The sequence below is a fragment of the Macaca thibetana genome, chromosome 18 (assembly GCF_024542745.1).
Source record: "Macaca thibetana thibetana isolate TM-01 chromosome 18, ASM2454274v1, whole genome shotgun sequence".
NCBI classification, from domain to species: domain Eukaryota; kingdom Metazoa; phylum Chordata; class Mammalia; order Primates; family Cercopithecidae; genus Macaca; species Macaca thibetana.
In genome coordinates this window covers 54,446,378-54,473,774 of record NC_065595.1, presented here as the reverse complement: position 1 = coordinate 54,473,774, position 27,397 = coordinate 54,446,378, and the positions used below count along the sequence as shown (strand labels likewise).

Here is a 27,397-nt window from a genome sequence, read left to right as displayed (position 1 = left end):
TTTTCCTAATCATTAAAAAGACATTCACCAAATACAAGGAACAGAACATTGTATACACAAAATTCCCAATTGTAGTTTTTAGGTTTTCTTCCAGAAATATCAAGGCTATGCAGAGTGTATTTACGGAAACATAGTCATGTGAATGGAATTACCACTGAGAAGGCCTGGGGCTGTCCGGCAGAAGATCGATATCTCATATGCACCTTTTGTAGTTTTGGTTTTTTTGTTTTTTTACTTGTTTTTTGTTTGTTTTGAGATGGAGTCTCACTCTGTCACCAGGCTGGAGTGAAGTGGTGCAGTCTTCTCAGCTCACTGCAACCTCCGACTCCCTGGTTCAAGCGATTCTCCTGCCTCAGCCTCCTGAGTAGCTGGGATTACAGGCACGTGCCACTACGCCAAGCTAGTTTTTGTATTTTTAGTAGACACGGGGTTTCACCATGTTGGCCAGGATGATCTCGTTCTCCTGACCTTGTGATCCACCCGCCTCAGCCTCCTGAAGTGTTGGGATTACAGGTGTGAGCCACCGCCCGTGGCCTACTTTTTCATCTTAAGAAAATGATTCATTAGGCTAGGCACAGTGGCTTATGCCTGTAATCCCAGCACTTTGGGAGGCCAAGGTGGGCAGATCACTTGAGCCCAGAGCCCAGGAGTTCAAGGCCTGGGCAACATGGTGAAACCTCATCTCTACAAAAAATAGCTCTATAAAAAATAGCTGGATATGGTGGTGCACACCTGTAACCCCAGCTATACTTGGGAGGCTGACACAGGAGAATCGCTTGAACCCAGGAGGCAGAGGTTGCAGTGAGCCAAGATCATACCACTGTACTCCAGCCTGGGTGACAGAGTGAGGCGCTGTCAAAAGAAAAGAAAAGAAAAGAAAAGGGTTCCTTAAGGAAATAAAAGAGTCTTCCCTCTAAGGTATATTTACAACAGCTACTTTATACCTAGGTGTGAACTAGGACATTAGGAAGTAGTCAAAGCAATTTTGGGCAAAAAGAATAAAACTGGTGGCATCACACTACCTGAAATCAAAATGTATTCAGAGATATAGTAACCAAAATAGCATGGTGCTTTTGTGAAAAGCAGACACATCAGCCAATGGAACAGAATAGAGAACTCAGAAATAAATCTACATACATTCAACTGATTTTCAGTAGAGATGCCAGAAACGTACATTGGAGAATGGACAACCACTTCAATAAACGGAGCTGGGAAAACTGGATATGCAGAAAAAATGAAATGAAACCTCTGTCTCTCTCTCACCATATACAAAAGTCTACTTAAAATGGACTAAAGACTTTAATGTATGATCCAAAACTATAAATCTACTAGAAGAAAATATAGAGGAAATGCTTTAGGACCTTGGGCTAGGCAAAGATTTTTATGGATAAGACTTTAAAAGCACAGGCACCAAAGACAAAATTATTTGCAAAATATTCATTTGACAAGGGATTAGTATCTAGAATGTACAAGGAACTAAAAACAACTGAAAACCAAACAAACCCAAATAATCTTCCTGAAAAAAATGGGCAAATGAACTGAATAGACGTTTCTCAAAAGAAGAAATACAAATGACCAACATGTATATGAAAAAAAATCACTAATCATCAAATAAATGCTACTCAAAACCACAGTGATGTCATCTCACCTCAGTTAGAATGGCTATTATCAAAAAGACAAAAAATAAATGCTGGCAAGAATACAGAGAAAGGGGAACTCCTGTACACTGTTGGTAGAAATGTAAATTAATACACACATTATGGAAAATAGTATGGAGGCTCCTCAGAAAACTATTAGTAGAAGTAGAACTATCCTATAATCCCACAATCCCACTACTGGGTATTCATCCAAAGGTAAAGGAATCAGTATATCCAAGAGATGTACACACCCCTGTGTTTATCACAGCAGTATTTACAACAGGCAAGATATAGAACCAGCCTAAACATTCATCAACAGATAAATGGATAAAGAAAATGTGGCATAGAAACACAATTGAATACTACTTAGCCATAAAAAAGAATGAAATTCTGTCATTCATTATAATGTGAATGAGCCTAGAGGACATTGTGTTATGTAAAATAAGTCATGCAGAGGGAGACAAATACTGCGTGTCCTTATTCATATGTGGACACTAAAAAAGTTGTGTTTGTAGAAATAGAGAATAGAATACTGTGTGTGTGTGTGTGTGTGTGTGTGTATATAAAATATATACATCTATAACATAAATATATAATATATATAAATAAAATATACACACACAGTATGTTATATAGAGTGTATATATGTATCTATATATATATTTAAAATATACACATACACAGAGTATGCTACTCTATGTAGATTTTGTTTTTGTTTTTTTGAGACAGGATCTCACTCTGTCACCCAGGCTGGAGTGCAGTGGCATGATCTCGTCTCACTGAAGCCTCAGCCTCCCAGGCTCAAGTGATCCTCCCACCTCAGCCTCCTGAGTAGCTGGTACCACAGATGCACACTACCATGCCTGGCTAATTTTTTATTTTTGTAGCGACAGGGTTTCCCTATGTTGCCCAGGCTGGTCACGAACTGTTGGGCTCAAGCGATCTGCCTACCTTGGCCTCCCAAAGTGCTGCAGGCATAAGCCACTGCATACAACCTAAAAATAAATATATATATTTTAAAATACATATAATAAAATTGGAAAATAAGAAAATGGATATGATATATAGACAAGACCATGAAGAAGGCTGATGTTAAGCTATTTCAAGCCACAGTTACATACAGTTATATACAGCCACAGAATTATTTATAGTTATATAAAGTTGCCTAAAAATTTAATCCTTAGACCGGGCGCGGTGGCTCATACCTGTAATCCTAGCACTTTGGGAGGCCAAGGCAGGCGGATCCCCTGAGGTTAGGAGTTCGAGACCAGCCTGGCCAACATGGTGAAACCCTGTCTCTCAAAAAAAAAAAAAAAATTAGTCCTTAGCTTTCTGTCAGGAATACTTCTTTGCATGACTTTTGGCGCACAAGTCTCAGTGTGAATTCTACTCCTTAGAGCACAAATTCCAGGAAGTTCCCTGCCACTAAAGTAAAAAGACATACAATTGGTTTCCAGTGACCCATTGTCTGTGAGGAAACAGCATGCTCTTCTTCAGGATAAACAAAGGTTTTCTTGTCTTGGGAATGAAAGAAATGTTTTACTTGGGTTTTTAATTAGAGATAACCTAGGATATAGTGAACAGAATGTCCTTGATAAAAGTAGTGTCAAGTAAGAATACTTGATTATAATAGTAACATTTATAATGTCCCTCAAGGTAAGCCGAGGACGTTTCCAAAGCACAGCTTATTGAAATCAACTTTACTAAGAACCAAAATGTATGGCACAGGTCTCTGCTATATTAGAGATTACAGTCTAGTGATGTTACCAAATATATACAAAGCAACAAGAAAGTGATTTTAAGAATATATATAGGCCGGGCCTGGTGGCTCATGCCTGTAATCCCAGCACTTTGGGAGGCCAAGGTGGGCAGATCACGAGGTCAGGAGATCGAGACCATCCTGGCTAACATGGTGAAACCCCATCTCTACTAAAAATACAAAAAAAAAAAAAAAATTAGCCTGGTGTGGTGGTGGGAGCCTGTAGTCCCAGCTACTCAGGAGGCTGAGGCAGGAGAATGGCGTGAACCTGGGAGCGGAGGTTGCAGTGAGCCGAGATCACGCCACTGCACTCCAGCCTGGGGGACAGAGCAAGACTCCATCTCAAAAAAAAAAAAAAAATGACTGTATGTAAATAAGCCTATGATTTTATTGTATAGACTGTGTAGCATAATTTTTTAAATTTTTATCGTGAATTGAGATTGCTCCAGAAAGGGTCAGGAAAAAGATCATTAGTATATGTAAAATAAGAATTAGGGAAGTGGATCATTTGGGCAGCAATGCTTTATTATTAGAATTTTTATTTTGTAAGTAATAAAATTTACTAAATTTTATTCTAAAAATACATTTTATTTTTCTAGAAATATACCCAAAGCAATGGACGAAGACCTTTTGGTATTTCTGCCTTAATTGTAGGTTTTGATGATGATGGTATCCCAAGATTATATCAGACAGATCCTTCTGGTACTTATCATGCTTGGAAGGTGAGTCATGAATTTATTAATACTTTTTTTAGAAGTTTAGTAAATATTCAATGTAAATGCTTTATTGCTTTGAGAGACATGACAAAATTATTTTGCATTAAATATTGATGTTGGTACAAACTTTATAAATGTAACTATTCAGCTCATCAGAAACTACAATGATTTTGGTTGGATAAAGAAACACCTTAATTTTGTAAGCGCAAGGTCTTTTGAAAAGATGTGACCAAAGTAAGTGTTTATAAGTGGTCAAGTAAGAGAAATATCCAGTTCCTATTTATTATTATTACAAATTAATATTGTACCATGTAGATGCTTGCTTCAAGCAGAAATAATCTTTCTACTTTTAACAAAGAATTAGATGGACATTTAAATTCCTACTGAAATATTTAATGCATCTTCTCCATTCTAGGAGAGTCAGAGCACCCTAAACTATGAATCTATACTCATGTGCTAGTAGGTAGCAATGATCTCTGTATAATTCCTAGCATATAGTTTGTTTTCTGGATAAGTTGTTATTCTTGTTTTGACACCCAACTACAGTAATGACTTTGTTTAATGGTACACTCAAATCCAATACAAAAGTATAGGGCTCAGCCAGGCATGGTAGTACACACCCATGGTTCCAGATACTTAGGAGGCTGAGACAGGGGGATTGCTGGAGTCCAGAATTTTGAGGTTACAGTGAGCTATTATTGTGTCTCTGCACTCCAGCCCGGGCGGCAGAGCAGGACCCTGTCTGAAAAACACCAACCAAACAAACCACCCCCTGCCCCCGGCAAAAAACACTGCTAGAGCCCAGAGAAACCTAGCTTCCAGGAGCGAATTTTTGTACATTCCTATATATAAGAATAAGACTATACTACAGAATCCAATATAAGTGATTTTGACTTTATTAAAAGTTAAATACCCATATTTTAAATAGTTTTCTACAAAGTTGATTTTACTCTTATTAAGAGCCAAATAAATTAGTGGAGAAATATTGCCATGGTCTTTATGCTTGTGTTAAAGAAAGAATTTGATTTGTGCTGACCATATTAATAAGATACTATTTTATAAACTGTTAACCAGGTAGTAAAGCAGTGAATTATTCTTACAACAAATATCAGAATACTTATGTCAGTGGAACGTATCCTTTTAATCTGCGTGAGTAATCTAATTAGTAATCAGAAGGTATAGATTTACATGATGCAAGTATCAGACATTTTTTTCCTGTCAACTAGAGATCTCTTACCTATACTAGATTTCTTGTCTCCTAAATCTGTGCCCTAAACAAACCAAGTTACTACACTCAATCTTTAAATATTTTGAAGCCTGCCATCTTCTGTTTGCATTTATCATTACATCATTACCCTTTATTTCTGTAACATAACACAACATTTTCCAGGTTTACATAATTTTTCTGTTTTAATTTGATTGCTTCTTGGGGACGTACATAGAAGAATTTTATTTTATCTCAGTCAGTTAGGAAAATTATGGAATTTTTTAGTTGTTGAGAATTTTGTTGATCATCTTGGTCTGAAACTCTGCTCTGCTCCGGTGTCTTCAGTTCTCATGGTGGGACAGGAGGATATGAGCACTGTGCCCTCGCTTGCACACATGTGGATACCCCACTGTCTACATTTTATGAAGTGCACTTTCTTATGGGATTTTGGTTGAAGGAAATATTATGCAGCTTTTAAAAAAATCATCTTTAACAAAAAACATTTGAAAACCTTTTTTATTTTATGTATTTGGCAACTGAGATTTAGGGGTTAAGTGATTTTTGTTGCTATTGTTAAGTTTACCTTCCCAGCCTGGTGTGGTAGCTCACTTCTGTAATCCCAGCACTTTGGGCAGCCAAGGCAAAAGGATTACTTGAATGCAGGAGTTTGAGACCACCCTGGACAATGTAATAAGACCCCACTTCTACGAAAACAATTTTAAAAATTAGCCAGGCATTGGTGGTGCACACCTGTGGTCCCAACTACTTTGGAGGCTAACGTGGAAGGATCACTTCAGCCCAGGAGTTTGAAGCTCCAGTGAGCTAGGATCATATCACTGCACTCCAACCTGAGTGACAGAGCGAGACCCTGTCTCAAAACAAAAAAGTTCACATTCCTAGTTAATAGCAATATTGAATTAGAACTCAGAGTGTTCTATTTATTTCATTCTATGTTGTTTGCATTACATCATGCTACTTCTGACTTAGCATTTTCAGGCCAAATTTTTTACGTCAAATTATTTTCTGTGCGTGTTATATAAATTCTAATATCCATTCTTGGAAGGTGGAATACAATCTTCTGACTTGATTCCACTTCTGGGAACTGTAACATTTTAACTATGAGATCAAGTTTTTCTTTTTTTGTTTTGTTTGTGTCTGTGTTTTATTTTTTATGTCTGTTTGTTTTTTACTCTGACATACTATACCAAGTAACCTGGTAAAATGTTGCAATAGACTGTTGAGAACACAGCTATGGTACTGACCATAGTTTGCAATGCTATTTTGTAGGCTTATGAGGTACAGGTAGCGGAAAAGATAGAATGGGTAGGAGAAATAGGAAGTTATAAATGTAAACACTGGCCACATGACCTGTCGCAGAAATAAGAATAGAAATAGCCAATACCAGCACTTGGGTTTTTTGAGGTTCTCTATCTGGCATGTAACACAAATTTTATTTATGAAGACTAGGCCTTTAATGATCCTGCCCTAATGGGTAATAGTGCCTTCCATTAACTTTTTTCACTTTACAGGGGAATGCTAAGAGAAGCCTCCAGAAAATCCTTTGAATTTTAGATACCTCCTCCCTGGTCTTATTGTATAATGGTAACTTTATTCCCATTGATAATGAAAACAAATTATACTGTCGTTACAGTAACCCCTTATTTGCCTGTTGGTTCAATAACATGAGGAGTCCAAATCGGCTAAGTGGCAATCTTAGCTCATAGTTCAGTGAACTTATTATGTCCCCTGATAGAAACATCCTCCCCACTTATCTCCCTTTCTTTTCCTTGGGAACTAGAACCTTGAAACTAGCAGAACCAAGTGGGGACAAAAGACAAAGACTTACAAGTGGGCCATTAAGGGTATTCATGAGGGCCGGGTGCGGTGGCCCACGCCTCTAATCCCAAGGCGGGCGGATCACGAGGTCAGGAGATGGAGACCATCCTGGCTAACACGGTGAAACCCCATCTCTACTAAAAATACAAAAAATTAGCTGGGCCTGGTGGCCGGCGCCTGTAGTCCCAGCTACTCGGGAGGCTGAGGCAGGAGAGTGGCGTGAACCCGGGAGGCAGAGCTTGCAGTGAGTCGAGATCACGCCACTGCACTCCGGCCTGGGCGACAGAGCGAGAGTCCGTCTCAAAAAAAAAAAAGAGTATTCATGAGACACATCTATTCCTTAGTTCCTAGATTTGTGGGCATGTGAAAAATGAATTACTAGTTTATGGCTCAGGGTACATACAGGATCTTATAGAACAGAACCCTTGCCCTGTAAGATGTCACACAGCTGCTGCTGTAACTGAGTCTTCATAGCCTATTCTAGAATTCTGTCAGGCTGGCTAATTCAAGGTGATGAGAGAACATAGTAAAACCAATGAATCTCATGAACATAAGACAATTCCCCTACTTCCTCACAATCAGTTCCTTGCTCAGAGGCTATATTTTCTAGGATACTGTGATGGTGAAGAAAGCTATTCAGGTCAGCTAAAGTGGTGCATGGCAGTAGTCCTAGCTACTTGAGAAGCTGAGGCAGGAGAATGACTTGAGCCCAGGAGTTCAAGGCTGTAGTGCACTATGATCATGCCTGCAAATAGCCACTGCACTGCAGCCTGGACAACATAGACTGTTTCTAAAAAAATGAAAGGAAGTATTCAGTTAAGTCCACAGGTGGGAGAGCTGACAGAAGCACTTGGCACAAGTAGGGGAAACTTATATCCTGAGTAAGTTTCTCTTTCATTGAGGGCAAGCTGCTGCTCTTTCCATGGCAGAAAAGTCCAACAAACTCAGTCAGCCCTGTTGACAGGTTGCCATGAAGCTCCTCCAGTATCCAGATAAAAAAACAGGGGTACAGTAAGGAAACACTCATTTTTAGATTTTTTTTGTTTATACATTTTTATATTGAAGAAGATATTTTAAAATTTTTGACAGATAAAAATTGTATATATTTATGGTTGTAAGTGTGATGCTTCGATATGTGTATACATTGTGGCATGATTTAAATCAAGCTAATTAGTATACCCATCATCTCACGTACTTATTTTTGTGATGAGAATATTTAAAATCTAGTCTCTTTAAGCAATTTTCAATATACAGTACATTATTACTAACCATAATCACCCTGCTATGCAGTAGATCTCCAGAATTTCTTTCTCTTAACTGAAACTTTGTACCCTTGAACTAACAACTTCCCATCCCCTTTCCCTCCTCCACCCTCCCCTGTTAACCACCATTCTGTTCTCTGCTTCTATGAGTTCAGTTTTTTTAGGTTCTACATATAAGTGAGATCATAAAGTATTTGTCTTTCTGTGCTTGGCTTAAAAGAAATTGTTAAAATAGAGTAACAGGTTCTGGTGCTTGACCAATTACATTAAATTAAATTAACAAAAAACTCTCCTACTGTAAACATCTGCAATACTAAATGATTACTAACATTTTTAATGCATAGCTAAAGACAAAAATAAAATCCTAAAGGTCCGGAAATAAGGAACTGAATACCAGAGTAATAAGCATGTGAATTGATAACTCTGTACATGGTGATATTATAGTGCAGGATTCCCAAAGATTATTCATCATCAAAAGTATAAAATATATAAACAGCCCATCATTTAACAAGTATTCAGTCTATAAACACTGAATTTTTGTTACATATTAAATACTGTTCTGGGTTATGGGAATATAGAGGTGAACTCAACAGATGAAAATTCCTGCCCCTATGAAAAAGGGAGGAGGACAGACAATATAAAAATCTGACAATATAAAAGGTGGTGTATATATATATGCTGTGAGTAAACTAAGACAACAAGGTTAGGAGGATTGAGAGTGACTGGTATATACAAGGTGGTCAGGGAAGGTCCCTTTGCAAAGGAGACATTTGAACGGAGACCTAAAGAAAGTGAAGGAGCAAGCCAGCCAGTTATTTGCTTTGGTGTTCCAAACACAGAAACAAAAGGGCAAAATCCCAAGGCAGTAGCATGTTCCATATTTATAAAAAATAGCAACTAGGCTATTATAGCTAGATTTCTATGCTAGAGCATACAGGCTAAGCATCTATAATCCAAAAATTAGAAATCTGAAATGCTTCAAAATCTCAAACTTTTTGAGCACCAACATGACTATGCTACAGCCAGTCAACAACAAATACAGTGGTAAGAAATGAAGTATTCAGGGGTAGGGGGCTAGATCTTATAGGACTAGAAAGCCTTGGATAGGTCTTACAATATTAAAAAAAAACTGATGTAGAAAGTCATTTGAAGTTTTTACATATTGGAATAACACAATCTGATTTATACTTTTAATGTGTCTCTCTAGCTGCTATATTGAGAATAGATGGTAGGGAACTTAGGGTAGAAGCAGGGAGATAAGTTACAGGCTATGTTCAGTAATCCAGGCAAGAACTGATTTAGTTTAGAGGCATTGGGCCAGGGAAAGGTTGGGAAGGACCAAGCATCGTCTACAAAGGGAGAAGAACTCAGAGACCAGTGTTCTGGATCCCAAGCAAAAACAGTATTTGAAGAAAGAGTTATCAATTTACTCAATTTCATCAAGTAAAAAGAGGACTGTGAAATGAATGAATTTAGCGATGTGCAGGTCATTGGTGACCTTGACAAGAACAGCTTGGATGGAGTGATGGTGATGAAAGCATGATGGAGTGGATTTAGAAGAAAAAGGCTCATACCTGTAATTCCAGCACTTTGGGAGGCCAAGGTGGGAGGATCACTTGAGGCCAGGAGCTCAAGACCAGCCTGGGCAATATAGTGAGAGCTCGTCTCTACAAAATTAAAAATAAATAAATAATAAAAGAAAAGCGGAGAGGGAAGATCAAGAATCATTAAGGAGTTCTAAAACCATCAAGTGAAAGATGGCTGGGAAAAGGATATTCACGTGGTGCCACATATTACTTGTTAATCACAAAGTTGTGGCAGACACCACCATCACCATCAAACTTAGCATCTCCTATAATAGGATAAACTGGCATTGTATGCCTCCTGCTCTGATGCAATGGAAAAGAAATAACATGACCTTAGTAGTAGTATTGCCATTGGATTTAACCTAAACCTGATTGAGGGAACAGTCAGCTGAATCTCAGTTGTACGGCATTCTACAAGATATTTCAAAAATGTTAATGTTAATGAAAAACAAAATAAAGGCATGGAAACTTTTCTAGTTTAAAGGACACTAAAGAATTAATACAATCCATGATTTTTGACTGTATACTGGATGTGGGAAAAACAGATGCAAAGGACATTTTGAGGACAACCAGAGACTTAAATATGGACTGTATATTAGATAATGTTGTGTCTGTTTTAAATTTTGGGGATGTGATGATTATAATGTAATTATATAAGAGAACAACTTTGTAGGGTTTTGTGGCGGGGGGAGTTGTTGGGGGTTTTTTTGGTTTGTTTGTTTGTTTGTTTGTTTTTTTGAGATGGAATCTCTGTCACCCAGGCTGGAGTGCAGTGGTACCATCTCAGCTCACTGCAGCCTCCACCTCCCAGGTTCAAGCGATTCTCCTGCCTCAGCCTCCCAAGTAGCTGGGATTACAGGTGCCTGCCACCATGCCAAATTAATTTTTAGGAGAGACGGGGTTTCACGCTGTTGGCCAGGCTGGTCTGGAACTCCCGACCTCAAGCAATCCACCCACCTTGGCCTCCCAAAGTGCTGGGATTACAAGGGTGAGCCACCGTGCCTGACCGAGAACAACCTTGTTTTAATGAGATAGATGCTGAAATATTTAAGGATGAAATATAATGACATCTGCAACTTCAGCATTGAAGTGTGTGTGTGTGCATGTGCACGTGTGCACACATGAACTCATGCCTGTATCTGAATTGAGAGAAAGCAAATACCTCAAAATGTTAGTAGTTCATGAATCCAAGCAAAGAGTGTGGTGTTAGTTGTTTGTTGTACTTTACACTTTTCGTAAATTTAAATTTTTCCAAAATAAAAAATTGAAGAAAAGGAAATAGGAAGTAAAAATAGTGCTTTTAAGAAGTTTGGCTATAAAGGGGAGCAGACAAACGAACAATAGCTAGAGGAGAATATAGGTTCAAGGGAAGTTTTTTCCCCCCAAGATTGACAGAGCTATAGGATTCCTTCATTCAACAACAGTATTAAGCTCTTACTATGTACTAGGCACTCTTCTGGACACTGGGGATAGCGGTGATAAAAAAAAAAAAAATTCTCTACATTTTAGAGATTAGAGAAAGATAAGCAAAACATACGGTTTTTAGATGGAATTAGAATCTACCCAGATGATTCATTTGACCTGCCTGATTTGGTACCCATTGTTTAAATCTGAAGAACTATGGCCAGGCGTGGTGGCTCACACCTGTAATCCCAGCACTTTGGGAGGCCAAGGCGGGTGGATCACCTGAGGTCAGGAGTTCGAGACCAGCCTGGCCAACATGGTGAAACACCATCTCTACTAAAAAAAAAAAAAAAATACAAAAAATTAGCCGGGCCTGGTGGTGCATGCATGTAATCCCAGCTACTTGGGAGGCTGAGACAGGAGAATTGCTTGAACCTGGGAGGTGGAGATTGCAGTAAGTCAAATTCGTGCCTTTGCATTCCAGCCTGGGCAACAGAGTGAGACTCTGTCTCAAAAAAAAAAAAAAGAAGAAAAGAAAAGAAAAACTGCAACGTTATGAACTTTCAAACAGGTCTGTGTGGAATCCTTATTGTGTATGAGTTGCTTGGCTTTATATGCTTAAAGTCTTTGGCCAAATATGATATAAAGTAAAAAGTGGCAGATTTCAAAATGTGATCTGCAAACCCCTGACCCATTAGGTAAAAACTGTTTTCCTAATTATACTGAGACAATATTTTCCATGTTCACTGCATGGACACATACACTGATGACATAAAAGTCATCATGGATAAAATTGCTGGTGTCTCGGTACCCAGCTGTGTTAGCTCTCACTTTTTTCTTTACCACCATACATTTGCAGTTAAAAACTCAATAAATTTGACTTTCACATGAATTCTATTTGATGAAACTGTAAGGATTGTTAGTTTTATCAAATCTTGACTCAGGTATATATCTTTTAACATTCTGTGTGATGAAATGGAAGTAGTCATAAACATGTTTGCTGCAGGTACAGTGAATGTCTCGAGGAAAAGCAGTTTTGTGATTGTTTGACTTGCAAGCTAAAACAGCCCATTTTTTATGGAACTTTATTTTTACTTGACAAAACAATAAATAACCATGGTTATTAGGACTTGGAGATTTGGCAGGACATATTCTCAAGGATGAGCAAACTGAGCCTGTTACTTTAAGGAAACAACTAACAGTTGTTGCCAATGATAAAATTCAAGTTTTCAAGCAAAAATTATAATTTTGGAAAACATGTATTTGCCACAATGAGTCTGAGAGTTTCTTTGTGAAAAATTAATAAGCATGATTATTTAATGTTTTAGAAATCACATGGGTCAACATTTAGAAGATCTGCATAATTCAGTAAACTAGTTTTCCAAATGAGCAAGCATGATATTACAAAATCTTGCAAGATAAAATACCTAATCAAAGCAAACATTATGTAGGTTTTACCAGTCCCTATTGACTATTAGAAATTAAAACTGAGAAATTTTAAAATACTAATTTATTGTAAAATAATAAAAAACCAAGAGACTTTAATATAACAGTAAAAAAGTTTATTTATGTGGTTGCAGATTTTAATTTGCAATTAACTACCACCTGTTGAGTGGAATATCCACACTTTTCTGAGAAGGGCATTAAAATATTCCTCCCTTTTCTAACTATATATTTGTGTAAGGTTATACTTCAGCCATAATAACATATTGTAATATGTTGAATGCAAAACAGATAAAAGAATTCAGCTTTCGTGAAGCCAGAGAGTGAATATATTTACAAGACAAATATATTGTAGACGGTAAGTATATTTGTACCACTCTTCTCAAAAAAATAGTTTTGTTTTAGGAAATATGATTTTCTCCAAAAACATGTTTATATTAACATGTGTTGTAGATGGAATTGGGCCCCCCAAAATGCATACATTGAACCCCTAACCCCAAAAAATTGGGCCTTCAGGGAGATAATTAAAGTTAAATGAGGTCGTAAGGATGGGACCCTAATCCCATGGAATTGATGTCCGTATAAGAAGAGACCGAGACAACAGAGAGCTCTCTCTTTTGCACGAACATGCGGGTGTGTACACAAGAAGAAAGGCCTTGTGAGGACACAATGAGGAAGCAGCCATCTGCAAGCTAGGAAGAGAGCCCCCACCACAAACCAAAATTGCTAGCACCTTGACCTTGGACTTCTAGCCTCTAGAACTTTGAGAAAGTAAATTTCTGTGGTTTAAGCCACCTGGTCTGTGGTATTTTGTTGTGATATACCAAGCAGACTAATATAACGTGTAATGGGCTTATTTTTAAATGAATTAATTTTTTTAAAATTTTTCTTAGTTTCAGTTTCTAATTACTGCGTCTGGGATCTGATTTTACACCACTTACACACTGATAAAATTCGCCTGCTGCTGTTTCATGGATACTGGCAGAAGACAGAAGACCCTCTGGGTCAGAAACAAAAGACCTTATTACTCATGGCACATCAAACAGCATGAGCATCAGCATATTTGCATAGATTCCCTTTATCCCCAAGACCCACGGAGTTGATGTAATATGGCCTGGTTGAATGCTGTGCACAAAGTTGGTTTGCTTCACAGCTAAGGAACATCAAGCATGGAGAGTCTCCTGGTTTTATAGCAAGCAGTAAGCTAGCCTGCCCTTTATCTGAGGAAAGACATCTTTGTCTCAGGATTACCAGCTGCATAGACAACCCTGAAAAACAGAGGCTTGTCTGGGAGCCCAAGGCACGCGATATCTCTCAAGAATAATACAATAAATACCAAAAAGTATAACACAAACAAAAGCACTTTGGAGTTCTCAATAATTTTTAAGAGTATAAATTGCTGATCTGTAGCAGGGATCAGAAAACTTCTTATACGGCCAGATGGTAAATATTTTAGCCATGTAGGCATTGCAATCTCTGTTGCAACTACTAAACTTTCCCATAGTAGCATAAACTAGAAATAGACCAGAAATAGATTTACATAAATAAATGGGCATTGTGATGTACAAATAATGCTTCGTTTACAAAAGCAGGGAACTGACTTGCAGGCTATAATTTTCTGACTCCTAGGCTATATATAGCATTGGTTTATATGTGTGTAGCAATGTGATACTAACCTTATAGAGGAGGTTTCCTGAGCACAGGGTTAAGCTGCGTGTGGAAATAATTGGTCTTAGGGTCCAGTTGAGAAGCCATAAGCCACTTGGGATATCCAATCCATTATTATGTAATAATACATCAATTTAAAAAGTACTCTGACATTCTCTTAAAAAAGAGAAGCCTCTGTTGGTCACACTTTGCTTCCAACTACCACCCCATTTCGCAGCAAACAGCATGCATTTCATGATGGTGCCAGTTTCTCATGCCTGTGAAGTGCCGTTGGTGGCACAGAGGAAGCAGATGGATACGATGGGTCTTCTTAGTGATAGCCAAGAAACCCTGAACTTGGGGAATCTACCGCTTTTGTAATAGGCAGTGAACAAGCTTCTTTTTCTGCAGAAAGATGTGACCTTATTCCTCAAGGTTGTTGGCTACTAATACAGTCCTGAGGAATAGCGCCATCAAGAGTGGTCAAGGCCAAGTGTTCTTGGCACAGCCAGAAAGAATGTGCACTCTAATTGTCAACAGTGTGATTCTGTTAAAATTTAAGTCAGATCAGGTCACTCCTCTGTTCAAAATCCCCTCTTGCCTCCCAAGTAAGTCAGAGTAAAAACCAAAGCCCTTACAGTGGTCTAACTTTATCTGGCCCCCACCTTAACTCTCCAACCCAAAGCTTATTAACTCCTCCATTGCTTTCCTACTCAGCCACGCTGGCCTCTTTACTGTTCTTCAAAGGCCAGACATGTACCTTCCTCAGGGCTTTTATCTTTTGTTCTTCCTTATTGTTTCCTCTGCCCAGAGCTTGCATGGCATCTGCATGGCTACCATCCTCACCCTCTGAGTGAAGCCCCTCCTAACTGGCCTTTCTTCCTATCTTGGCTTTACTTCTCTCCTAACAACTAACATACTGTTTATTTTACATATTTCCTTGTTTACCTTGTTTATTATCTATTGCTCCCCCTCTAAGCTTTAAGGTCTTTGAGTGCGGGGATTTTTGTCTACTTTTTTTTTTTTTTTTGAGACAGAGTTTCGCTCTTGTTGCCCAGGCTGGAGTGCAATGGCATGATCTGGGCTCACTGCAACCTCCACCTCCCAGTTTCAAGTGATTCTCCTGCCTCAGCCTCCCGAGTAGCTGGGATTACAGGCATGCACCACCATGCCCAGCTAATTTGGTATTTTTAGTAGAGATGGGGTTTCTTCATGTTGGTCAGGCTGGTCTCAAACCCCTGACCTCAGGTGATACACCCCCCCTTGGCCTCCCGAAGTGCTGGGATTACAAGTGTGAGCCACCGCACCCGGCCTTTTGTCTACTTTTTATACTGTTGACACACAAGTGCTTAGAATTGAGCCTTGTATACAAGGTGGCCATACGTATTTAACAAATAAATGAATACTAGATAATAACATAATGCCGTCTACTTGATTCTCAGCTAGAAATGTTCTCTCCCTTTGAACTTTTGAGGCATTAGTAATTCTTACAGCTTTTTAGAATTGTTTCATTTCTTCTCTTGACAAACAATTTAGTAAGGGAAGTTTGTGTTTTAAGCATTCAAGGTTCATTTTACAGCAAACACTAATCCTACATTTTAGAGTGAAAACATAATATTTATAGCATTCAGATCATGAAATGATGCCTCTAAATGCCTACTTTGACTATAATCCTATTTTACTGATTTTTCAAAATAATATTTTATAGACATTTAGTGGCAGGAATTGAATATGTTCTTGCTTATTAGTTCTAAGATATTGGTATTTAAGTGTGTATCTAAGAAGTTGTACACATTTTTAAAAATATTCTTCCTTTCACTTACAATATAGCTTGTAGATTTGTAGGAATGCCAGTCTGGCCATTAGCACTAAAATTTTAGATTTAAAACTTTGTTTCAGTTTACTATGTATTTCTTGAAAAGCTTGCACTTTTTAAGTTTTTAAATAAAATTAGCTCTTAAAGAACATTGATGAAAACTGGCATCTAATATGCTGTGCATTGAAGTGGTTACTTAATTTAAAAGCTATTCTGGCCGGGCGCGGTGGCTCAAGCCTGTAATCCCAGCACTTTGGGAGGCCGAGACGGGCGGATCACGAGCTCAGGAGATCGAGACCATCCTGGCTAACACGGTGAAACCCCGTCTCTACTAAAATAAAAAAAAAAAAAATTAGCCGGGCGAGGTGGCGGGCGCCTGTACTCCCAGCTACTCGGGAGGCTGAGGCAGGAGAATGGCGTGAACCCGGGAGGCGGGGCTTGCAGTGAGCTGAGATCTGGCCATTGCACTCCAGCCTGGGCAACAGAGCTAGACTCCGTCTCAAAAAAAAAAAAAAAAAAAAAAAAAAAAAAAAAGCTATTCTATACTATTTTAAGGAGACCCACATGCACAGACTTAAGCCCCACCCTGATTAATGATGTTAATGATTAAGGGGCATGTTTTGCTCTTGTCAGTATGGGCCATAATGTTTCAAAATGGTAAGAACGTTAACTATGTTGTATACTTCCAAGCAGTGTTTCTCAAAGTGCATTTGTTTTAATGTCAACAGGTATTAGGTAAACAAGCTCTCTAGCTAAGTAATTTTTTTAGCTATTTAAAGAAATTTAGTAAGTTTTGTTACCAAAGTACATCTGGATCTGCTAAAAAGCATTTAAATATTCTAGAAGCAGGTAAAATAGTCCCCAAGATTACTTGAATGTAGAGCCCTGTGATCATAGATCCTTTCTCTACTCTGATGTTTTGTGGGATTCACTTTGGAAAATGCTGCCATAAAAACTTAGAACCTCAGGGTTGAAAAGACTTTAAAGACTGTTTAATATATTCCTCCAATTTATTGTTTCTGACAACACTTGACCAGTTTTGCCTTCTTTTTATATTTCAAAAATAATGGAAATTGTGATTTATTTATTGTGAGTAGAGTTTTTTGTTCATTTCCCCATCTCTTTTTCTTAGTGTGGGAGAGCGCACTGAAGATTTACTCTGGAAGTTAGCAAGCCTTCAGATGAGAAAAGCTGATTTGCACTTGTCAGCAGAGACCTTGTCCTTCCTTAGGGTCACAGAGCCTCATGGGAAGATTATTATCTTTTAGGATATATATTAGGAAGTGCCATTTTTATAAGCATTTGTTGAAGGGAAGGGATCAGGATTGGGCAGAGGGAGACATTGGACTGCATTGTAGTCGCAGTAAAGGCTTCAGTTGACACCATGGAGTGCTCTGGATCTGTAGTGGCTCATCAGAGCTGTTCTAATTTGGGGTGAAAGGACTGCACATTGATATTCTTCATCACTCAGTCAGTGTAGGCTGGCCCTGGAAGAGCACATGACCTTCCCTGAGGGAGCTCTTGTTAACCAGGGAACCTTCCCAAGAGAGGTAAGAGCTAAGGGCTGTCTGCCATTACCACTTCCAGTAGCCACAGGAATAAGGTTTTTGTTTCTGGAGGTGTATGGGGCAGTGTGTCACAGGATGCACTTCCGAGATCTGTCAGTGAGGTTGTTTTTGTCTCCTAACAACAAAGACCTGATGATTCTTAACACACAGGATTGATTTTTCTCACATAATGAGAAGTCTGAAAGTAGGCAGATGCTGGTATTTGTCTCTTTTAGTCTTAGTCTTTTTCCATGCTCTCAGGATGGCTGCTAGAGCTCTAGCCAATATGTCTGCATTCTAGGAAGCAAAGGTTCCTAGGAGCTTCACCCAGTGACTTCCACTTGTGTATACCTATTTGTAAGAGAAGCTAGGAAGTGACATTTTTCAGTAGTCACATTGCCTAGAGTTCTGTCACAAAGGAAGAATGGATATTAGGGTTGTCAGCTAATAGTCTTTGCTGTAGAAAATCATCATTAATCTGAGAAGGCAGGTAGGAAAAGCATTGCAAAACTACCAGAGTCATTATTGAAGTGGATTGGGGTGGGTGATGGGGCAAGGGAGGGTGGGGATCTGAGTGTGGCAAGAACAGGCTAGATTTTAGAAAACAAGTCGGGTGGGTAAGAGTTTAAAATTTTGACATTAAGAATTGGAAAAAGTGGATAGGAAAGTCACCAGAAATGTGCAGGGTAACCTTAAAGGCCCAATGAAGTTTTGGATAAACCGCTACCTGAAGCCACTAACTGTGTACTTCCTCTCTGGGTAGTAACTAGTTATCAAAAAACAAACAAACAAACAAAAAAACCTAGCAGCAAATAGACTTCAAAGTCACGCCAGGCTGAAGGCTTTACCTTTGATCTTGGTGAAATTTCAAGGCCACAAAATTTAATTTAGAAGTTTCAACAACTACTTATATTAATCATCTGAAATATAATGGCATAGAAAAAGTTATATGAAGTAAAAAGAATCTTTTGCTAACCAGAATAGTATATTGTTATATAATGTAATATAAATGGTGTGTTTTCATATTTATGTCCTAAAATCTCCTTTGAGATCTCTTTCCCATAATCATAATACTAAACAGTTGGCCAGGCATGGTGGCTCACCTGTAATCTCAGCACTTTGGGAGGCCGAGGCAGGCAGATCACCTGAAGTCGGGAGTTCGAGACCAGCCTGGCCAACATGGTGAAACCCCATCTCTACTAAAAATTAAAAAATTAGCCAGGCATGGTGGCAGACATCTATAATCCCAGCTACTTGGGAGGCTGAGGCAGGAGAATTGCCTGAGCCCAGGAGGCAGAGGTTGCAGTGAACCAAGATCACACCATTGCACTCCAGCCTGGGTGACAGAGCAAGACTCTGTCTCAAAAAAAGAAAATAATAATAATAATAATAATAAACAGTTATAACTGAGACATTCCCCCATTTAATGCCAGTGAAAGGATAGGCCTTTCTGTTTATTCCTTTTACTCTGTAATCATCCTAGGAAAGGGGCATGTGGCAGCATAATGTATCAAGTTAAAAGCTTGGCTTGTTGATTCAGACCACAGTTTCAAAGCTTAGCTCTTCTGCTTACTCTCTGTATGATCTTAGTCAAGATTACTTGAGTCAGTAATTCACAAACAGCTGATTTTGTCCCACCTAAGAGACATTTGACAATGTCTTTGACAAGAGATATGTTTGGTTGTCACAACTGGGGTGGGAGTTGCTGCTGGCATTTAGTTTGTGGAGCCAGCTAAAAATCCCACAGTACACAGGACAGCCCTCACAACAGAATTAACTGGCCCAAAATGTGAACAGTGCTGATACTGAGAAACCATATTTAAACCTTTCGAAGCCTCCATTTCTACATCCAAGAATTGGGGTTAGTAACAGTACCTATTTAATCATTTTCGTGATGGTTAAATGAGATAATCCATGTAAAGTGCCTGACACATAAGTGTTCTGTTAATATAAAATTAAAATCTTATTATCATCATTATCATCATCACGAGTACTAATCTGGATATTTAGGCTGAATTAAAACAATATGCAGCCTTCTACCTATGGCCATGCAGCCAGGAAAATCCATTTGCATTTTTCCTTCATCTGATGAAAATGTGTAAAGACCAAAGAAAAGAGGAATAGAATAGACGCCCTTCTTGCTTAAGAGTCAAAGAAGATAATGAATCAATTAGGTTACCACTATACTTATTCTAAAATCTACAAAAATGATGCTCAGCCAACTTAGGGAAAAAGCTTTCTTCGTGTTGATGTCGTTTTTTCCCCTCTCTTTGCTTTCTTCTTTTTGTACCATGTTGTAAAGTTATAGCTCCTTGCCTCTCCACATCTTTTCAAGTTTCTACTTTTTAAAATCCTTTCTGAGCCAGGCACAGTGGCTCATGCCTGTAATCCCAGCACTTTGGGAGGCCAAACTGGGAAGATCACATGAGTCCAGGAGTTTGAGACCAGCCTGGGCAACATAGCGAGACCCTGTCTCTAAAAAAAATTCTTTTTTAAATTAGCCAAGTGTGGTGCCACATACCAATAGTCCCAGCTACTTGAGAGTCTGAGGTAGGAAGATACCTTGAGCCCAGAAGGCCAAGGCTACAGTGAGCAGTGATCATACCACTGTACTCCAGCCTGGGCCACAAAGTGAGACCCTGTTTCAAAAAATATGTAAATAAAATAATCTGGTTATCAAGGATTTGGGAGACATTATACTGATAGAAAGCATTAGCCAGGACAAAGCATTAGTATATTTAAAAGAAAAGGTTGGCCAGATATTGTGGCTCACGCCTGTAATCCCAACACTTTGGGAGGCTGAGACAGGAGGCTCACTTGAGGCCAGGAGTTTGAGAACAGCCTGGGCAACATAGCAAGACTACCAAAAAAATAATCAGCTGAATGTGGTGACGCATACCTGTAGTCCCAGCTGCTCAGGAGGTTCAGGTAGGAAAATCACTTCAGCCCAGAAGATCAAAGCTGCAGTGAGCTATAATTATGCCACTACTGCACTCCAGCCTGGGCAACAGAGTGAGATCCCATCTCTAAAACAAACAAAAAAAAGGAAAATAAAAACCATGCCACCATTACAGACTATTCTGATAGCAACCAAATGAGCTACTGAAATGTTTGCTACGTTTTCAGATCTATAATTTTCATTTGGTAATTTTATTAAGGTATACTGGAGTAAACTCTAAACCTCTAAATTTAGTAACCATAACTTCATTCATACTGCAATGATATTTATAAATTAACTTTTGTTTTTCAAGGCAAATGCAATAGGCCGAAGTGCTAAAACTGTTCGAGAATTTCTAGAAAAGAATTACACAGAAGATGCCATAGCAAGTGACAATGAAGCTATCAAGTTAGCAATAAAAGCTTTGCTAGAAGTAAGTGATCTAATAAAGCATATTCAGGAAATCATGAATTTTTTTTCTCATCCATTTTTGTTTATTAAACACAAAATTTGCTGAAATAATTCTAATAGCATACTTGTTCTACATTAGGTTGTACAGTCTGGTGGAAAAAACATTGAACTTGCTATAATAAGAAGAAATCAACCTTTGAAGGTAAGTCATTAACCAAAGAGGAAAAAGTATCTGTAGTATAAAGTATTTTGACAAAAGTTAAAAGGTTGTTGGCCTCTAGGCTTCCGATATAATGTTGTCCTTCATTAATGTCAAATAACCTCCACTCATTTCTGACTGTCTACTGGTTTTTTGTTTGTTTGTTTTTTCTGTGTTTTTTTTTTTTAATAGAGACAGGGTTTCACCATGTTGCCCAGGCCGGTCTCTAACTCCTAGAATCAAGTGATCAGCACGCCTTGGCCTCCCAAAGTGCTGGGATTACAAGTGTGAGCCACCGCACTCGTCCTGTCTACTGATTTTTATGTATTCCCATTACTTTACATTTGAAAGTGCCTTGAGCGTCTTGTGAGACTTAAAGTTTAATACCTAGCATGATAACCTTTCCATATTTCTTTGTGCCAAGTCTAATGTTATTGTATATATAATGTCTGTCAGCCATTGTGGGTGAAAACTGCTGGACTACAAAATAAAATATTCAGGATATTGTGATAGAGGACCCACTGGCTAAAGAGCATTTGAAATGTAGTTCACTATTGTTCATTAGGTAGAACCAACCATGCAATATAGTTTGCCAACTAGCTCTCTTTAGCTGAGATTGTACAAAAGCATTCAAAATTTGGGAAACTATATTAGAAATGTACTTAAAGGATTGTTTTATACTCCAACATGGCAGTGTATGCCTGTAATCCCAGCTACTTGGGAGACTGAGGTGGGAGGATCACGTGAAGTCAGGAGTTCAAGACCAGCCTTGGCAACATAACAAGACCCCCATCTCTATAGAAAAAAATAATAATAATAATAATTAAATTTAAAAAAAAGATTGTTGCCGGACGCGGTGGCTCACACCTGTAATCCCAGTACTTTGGGAGGCTGAGGTGGATGGATCACGTGAGGTCAGGAGTTCAAAACTAACCTGACAAACACGGTGAAACCCCGTTTCTACTAAAAATACAAAAAAATTAGCTGGGTGTGGTGACAGACGCCTGTAATCCCAGCTGCTTGGGAGGCTGAGGCAGGAAAATCACTTGAACCCAGAAGGCAGAAGTTGCAGTGAGCCGAGATTATGCCAGTGATCTGGGCAACAGACCAAGATTCCATCTCAAAAAAAATTTTTTTTTAAAGATTTGTTTTACATGTATCTTTGCTTTGGTTTTAAGGAAAATATTTCAAGTAGTATTAAAATTAGTACCATCTGGAGCAGTGAGTTTTTTGTCTGTTTCTGTTTTTGTTTTTGTCATCATGGTTGCTTTGACATCAATTTCCTACCTTTTATTATTCAGCTAACAGATGGGATATGAGGATAAGACAGCAACAAAGTTTCAATAAATAAGAGAAATGGGGATAGGATGGTGGAGCATGCCCCTGCAGAGCCCCACATAAATCACAGGGTGCTGAGCACAGAGTGTGGAAATGGGTTTTATCCAGGTTTTTGTCACCTGTGCTGCTAAGAGCCCAGGGACAATGCAGCAACACCATAGGGGTACAGAAACCACTGAGGCCAGAGTTTGCCTGTTCCGCTCCATAATATACCTGTGCGTGTACACATAGACATACACACACACACAGAGTTATACACGTATTTTTGCTTATCAGTGGTAGAATGGTATGCTTACTGACAGCAGCGTTATACTGTCTTCCACATGATACTTTAGGATAGGCTGTGTAGGGAACAGAACACATGCTTTGGAGTTGGTAGACTAGGATTAAGTTCCAGCAGATACATTTGTTAAACAATATGACCTTGAGCAAGTTGCTCTGATCTTCAGCTTTCAGTTTTCTTCCCTATAACATGAGTCTAATGATAACTTCATCAAAGGGCTGTTGTCATAAGTAAATGAAATGGTGTGAGATAGTAGTATCCTTTATAGTAGGTGCTCATTAAATGGTGTTTTACAGATTGGAGGTTTGTGGCAACCCTGTGTTGAACAAGTCTATCAATGCCATTTGTCTAACAGCGTGTGCTTACTTTTTGTCTCTGTCATGTTTTTGGTAATTCTCAGAATATTTCAGACTTTTTAATTATTACTATTATATGTATAATATAGTAACAATGTAATTTTTATATAATGGTGATCCATGATCAGTGATCTTTGATATTACTGTGCTAATTGTTTTGGGGTACCATGAACTGCACCCATGTAAAACAGTGAGTGAGCTTAATGAATAAATGCTGCATGTGTTCTGACTGCTCCACTGACCAGCCATTTACCCGTGTCTCTCCCTCTCCTCAGCCCTCCTATTAACTGAGGCATAACAATGTTGAAAATAGACCAGTTAATAACCCTATAAGGGCCTCTAAGTGTTCAAGTGAAAGGAAGAGTCTCATGTCTGTCATATGAGTTTTAAATTAAAAAACTAGACTTGTTAAGCTTAGTGAGGAAGGCATTTCGAAAGCCAAGACAGGTAGAAAACTAGGCCTCTTGTGCAAGTTATTCAAATTGTGAATGCAAATGAAAAGTACTTAAGAAAATTAAAAGTACTTAAAGAAAATTTAAAGTGCTACTGCAAGTGAACACATGAATGATAAGAAACTGAAACAACCAGGCCAGGCGTGGTGGCACGCACCTCGCCAACATGGCAAAACCTGTCTCTACTAAAAATACAAAATTTAACCATGTGTAGTGGCACGCACCTGTAATCCCAGCTACTCTGCAGGCTGAGGCAGAAGAATCGCTTGAACCTGGGAGGCAGAGGTTGCAGTGAGCTGAGATAGCACCACTGCACTCCAGCCTGGGCAACAGAGTGAGACTCCATCTTAAAAAAAAAACAAACCAGCCTTGTTACTGATATGGAGGTTTTAGTGGCCTGGCTGAAGATCAGACCAGCCGCAACATTTCTCTAAGCCAAAGCCTAATCCAGAGCAAAGTCCTAACTTTCTTCAATTCTCTCAAAGCTGAGAGGGGTGAGGAAGCTGCAGAAGAAAAGGTTGGAGCTAACAGAGGTTGGTAGGTTGGAGCTAACAGAGGCTGGTTCATGAGGTTTAATGAAAGAAGCCACCTTCATAACATAAAGGTGCAAGGTGAAGCAGCAAGTACTGATGGAGAAGCTACAGCAAGTTATCCAGAAGATCTAGCTAAGACATTTATCTTCAGTGAAGGTGGTTATACTAAACAACAGATTTTCAGTGTAGATGAAACACCTTTCTGCCGGAAGAAGACACCATCTTTGATAGCTAGAGAGGAGAAATCACCTCACTGCCTGGCTTCACGGGACAGACTGTCTTGTTAAGGGATAATGCAGCTGGTAACTTTAAGTGGAAGCCAGTGCTCATTTACAATCAATGGACGGCAGCACATCTATTTACAGCATAGTATACTGAATATTTTAAGCCCACTATTGAGACCTAACACTCAAAAAAAAAGATTCCTTTCAAAATGTTACTGCTTATTCACAGTCCAGCTAGTCACCCAGTAGCTCTGATGAACATGTACAAGGAAATTAATGTTTTAGTGCCTACAAACACATCCTTTCTGCAGCATGTGGATCAAGGAATAATTTTGACTTTCAAGTCTTATTATTTAAGGAATATGGCCAGGCATAGTGGCTCACACGTGTAATCTCAACACTTTGGGAGGCCAAGGCAGAAGGATTGCTAGAGGCTAGAGGTTTGAGATCAGCCCAGGCAACATAGTTAGACTGTGTCTCTACCAACATTGGCTGGGCACAGTAGCTGATGCCTGTAATCCCAGCACTTTGGGAGGCTGAGGCGGGCAGATCACTTGAGATCAGGAGTTCAAGACCAGCCTGGCCAACATGATGAAACCTCGTCTCTACCACAAATACAAAAATTAGCTATGTCGTGGGGGGAATCTGTAATCCCAGCTACACAGGAGACTGAGGCAGGAGAACTGCTTGAACTCAGGAGGTGGTGGTTGCAGTGAGCCAAGATCGTGCCACTGCACTTCAGCCTGGCTGACAGAGTGAGACTCTGTCTCAAAACAACAACAACAAAAAAAGTCCCGGCACAGTGGCTCATGCCTGTAATCCCAGCACTTTGGGAGACTGAGGTGGGTGGATTGCTTGAGGTCAGGAGTTCAAGACCAGTCTGACCAACATGGTGAAACCCTATCTCTACTAGAAATACAAAAATTAGCCAGTCATGGTAGTGGGCATCTGTAATCTCAGCTACTCAGGAGGCTAAGGCAGGATAATCGCTTGAACCCTGGAGGCAGAGTTTGCAGTGAGCCAAGATTGTACCATTGTACTCCAGCCTGGGTGACAGAGCAAGAAAAAAAAAACCAAAACAGGCCGGGCGCGGTGGCTCAAGCCTGTAATCCCAGCACTTTGGGAGGCCGAGACGGGCGGATCACGAGGTCAGGAGATCGAGACCAGCCTGGCTAATACGGTGAAACCCCGTCTCTACTAAAAAATACAAAAAACTAGCCGGGTGAGGTGGCGGGCGCCTGTAGTCCCAGCTACTCGGGAGGCTGAGGCAGGAGAATGGCGTAGACCCGGGAGGCGGAGCTTGCAGTGAGCTGAGATGCGGCCACTGCACTCCAGCCTGGGCAACAGAGCAAGACTCCGTCTCAAAAAAAAAAAAAAAAAAAAAAAAAAAAAAAAAAAAAAAAAAAAAAAAAAAAAAAAAAAAACTAAAACAAACCAAAAAAAAAAATTAAAAAAACAAAAATATCAACATTAACAGGAGTTTAGAATAAGTTGATTCCAACCCTTATGGATGACTTTCAGGAGTTCAAGACTTTAGTGGAGGAAGTCACTGCAGATGTGGTACAAATAGCTAGAGAACTAAAATTAGAAGTGGAGCCTGAATATGCAACTGAATTGGTGCAATCTCGTGATAAAACAGATGATAAGTTGCTTCTTAAAGATGAGAAAAGAATGTGGTTTCTTGGATGAAATCTACTCCTGGTTATGATGCTATAAACATTGTTGAAATAACAACAAAAAATTTAGAGTATTATATAAACTCAGTTGCTAAAGCAGTGACTTGGTTTGAGAAGACTGACTCCAGTTTTGAAAAGTTCAGTTGTGAGTAAAATGCTGTCAAACAGCATCTCATGCTACAAAGAAATTTTTTGTGAAAGGAAGAGTCTATCGATGTGGCAAACTTCATTGTTGTCTTATTTTAGGAAATTGCCACAGCCACTTCAACCTTCAGCAACCACTAACTACCTTGATGAGTCAGCACCATCATCATCAAGACAAGACCCCACCAGCGAAAAGATTACTACTTGCTGGAGCCTTACATGATTGTTAGCATTTTTTAGCAATAAAGTATTTTTAAATTAAGATATGTTGATTTTTTTGGACATAATGCTATTGCACACTTAATAGACTACGGTATAGTGTAAACATAACTTTAATATGCACTGGGAAACCAAAACATTCATGTGACTCAATATTTGCCTTACTGCTGTGGTCCCGAACCAAACCCACAATTTTTCCAAGGTATGCCTGTATGTGTATTCATAAACAGAGAATATCAATGTGTAGTCAGTTTTAGTCATTCATTCTGGCTTAAAGCAGCTACTGTGTCTTTTTACCTTAGATTAAAAATTTTTAAAGAATGTAAAGAATGTTATGTAAAGCTTGTCATTTTCTACAACTATTAAACAAAAAATTTACCTTTCACTGTAATCTTAGGCCACCAAAATATGAAGAGAAGTGAGTTTGTCAGTAGTAATATTAAGCACTTTCTCCTTCCTCTATTCCTTCTCACCTGGTTTTCGAAAATCTGTTAGAAGTTGTTTTTGGCGGCCGGGCACAGTGGCTCATGCCTGTAATCCCAGTACTTTGGGGGTCCGAGGCGGGTGGATCACCTGAGGTCAGGAGTTCGAGACCAGCCTGGCCATCATGGTAAAACCCTATCTCTACTAAAGATACTAGACATTAGCCGGGCGTGGTCGTGGGTGCCTGTAATTTCAGCTATTCAGGAGGCTGAGGCAAGAGAATTGCTTGAACCAGGAGACAGATATTGCAGTGAGCCGAGATCGTGCCATTGCACTCCGGC

The 27,397-nt window shown here is 39.1% G+C and overlaps 1 protein-coding gene across 2 annotated transcripts in view; it reads left to right on the top strand.

Moving 5' to 3' along the window:
• Positions 1-27,397, top strand: part of PSMA8 (proteasome 20S subunit alpha 8) — a 56,611-nt gene that overhangs the window by 20,838 nt on the left and 8,376 nt on the right. For both annotated transcript variants that reach the window (XM_050767152.1, XM_050767151.1), the window contains exons 4-6: positions 3,996-4,118; positions 21,112-21,231; positions 21,349-21,411. In XM_050767152.1, the coding sequence (XP_050623109.1) occupies positions 3,996-4,118; positions 21,112-21,231; positions 21,349-21,411 (306 nt within the window). The remainder of the gene's footprint in view (positions 1-3,995; positions 4,119-21,111; positions 21,232-21,348; positions 21,412-27,397) is intronic.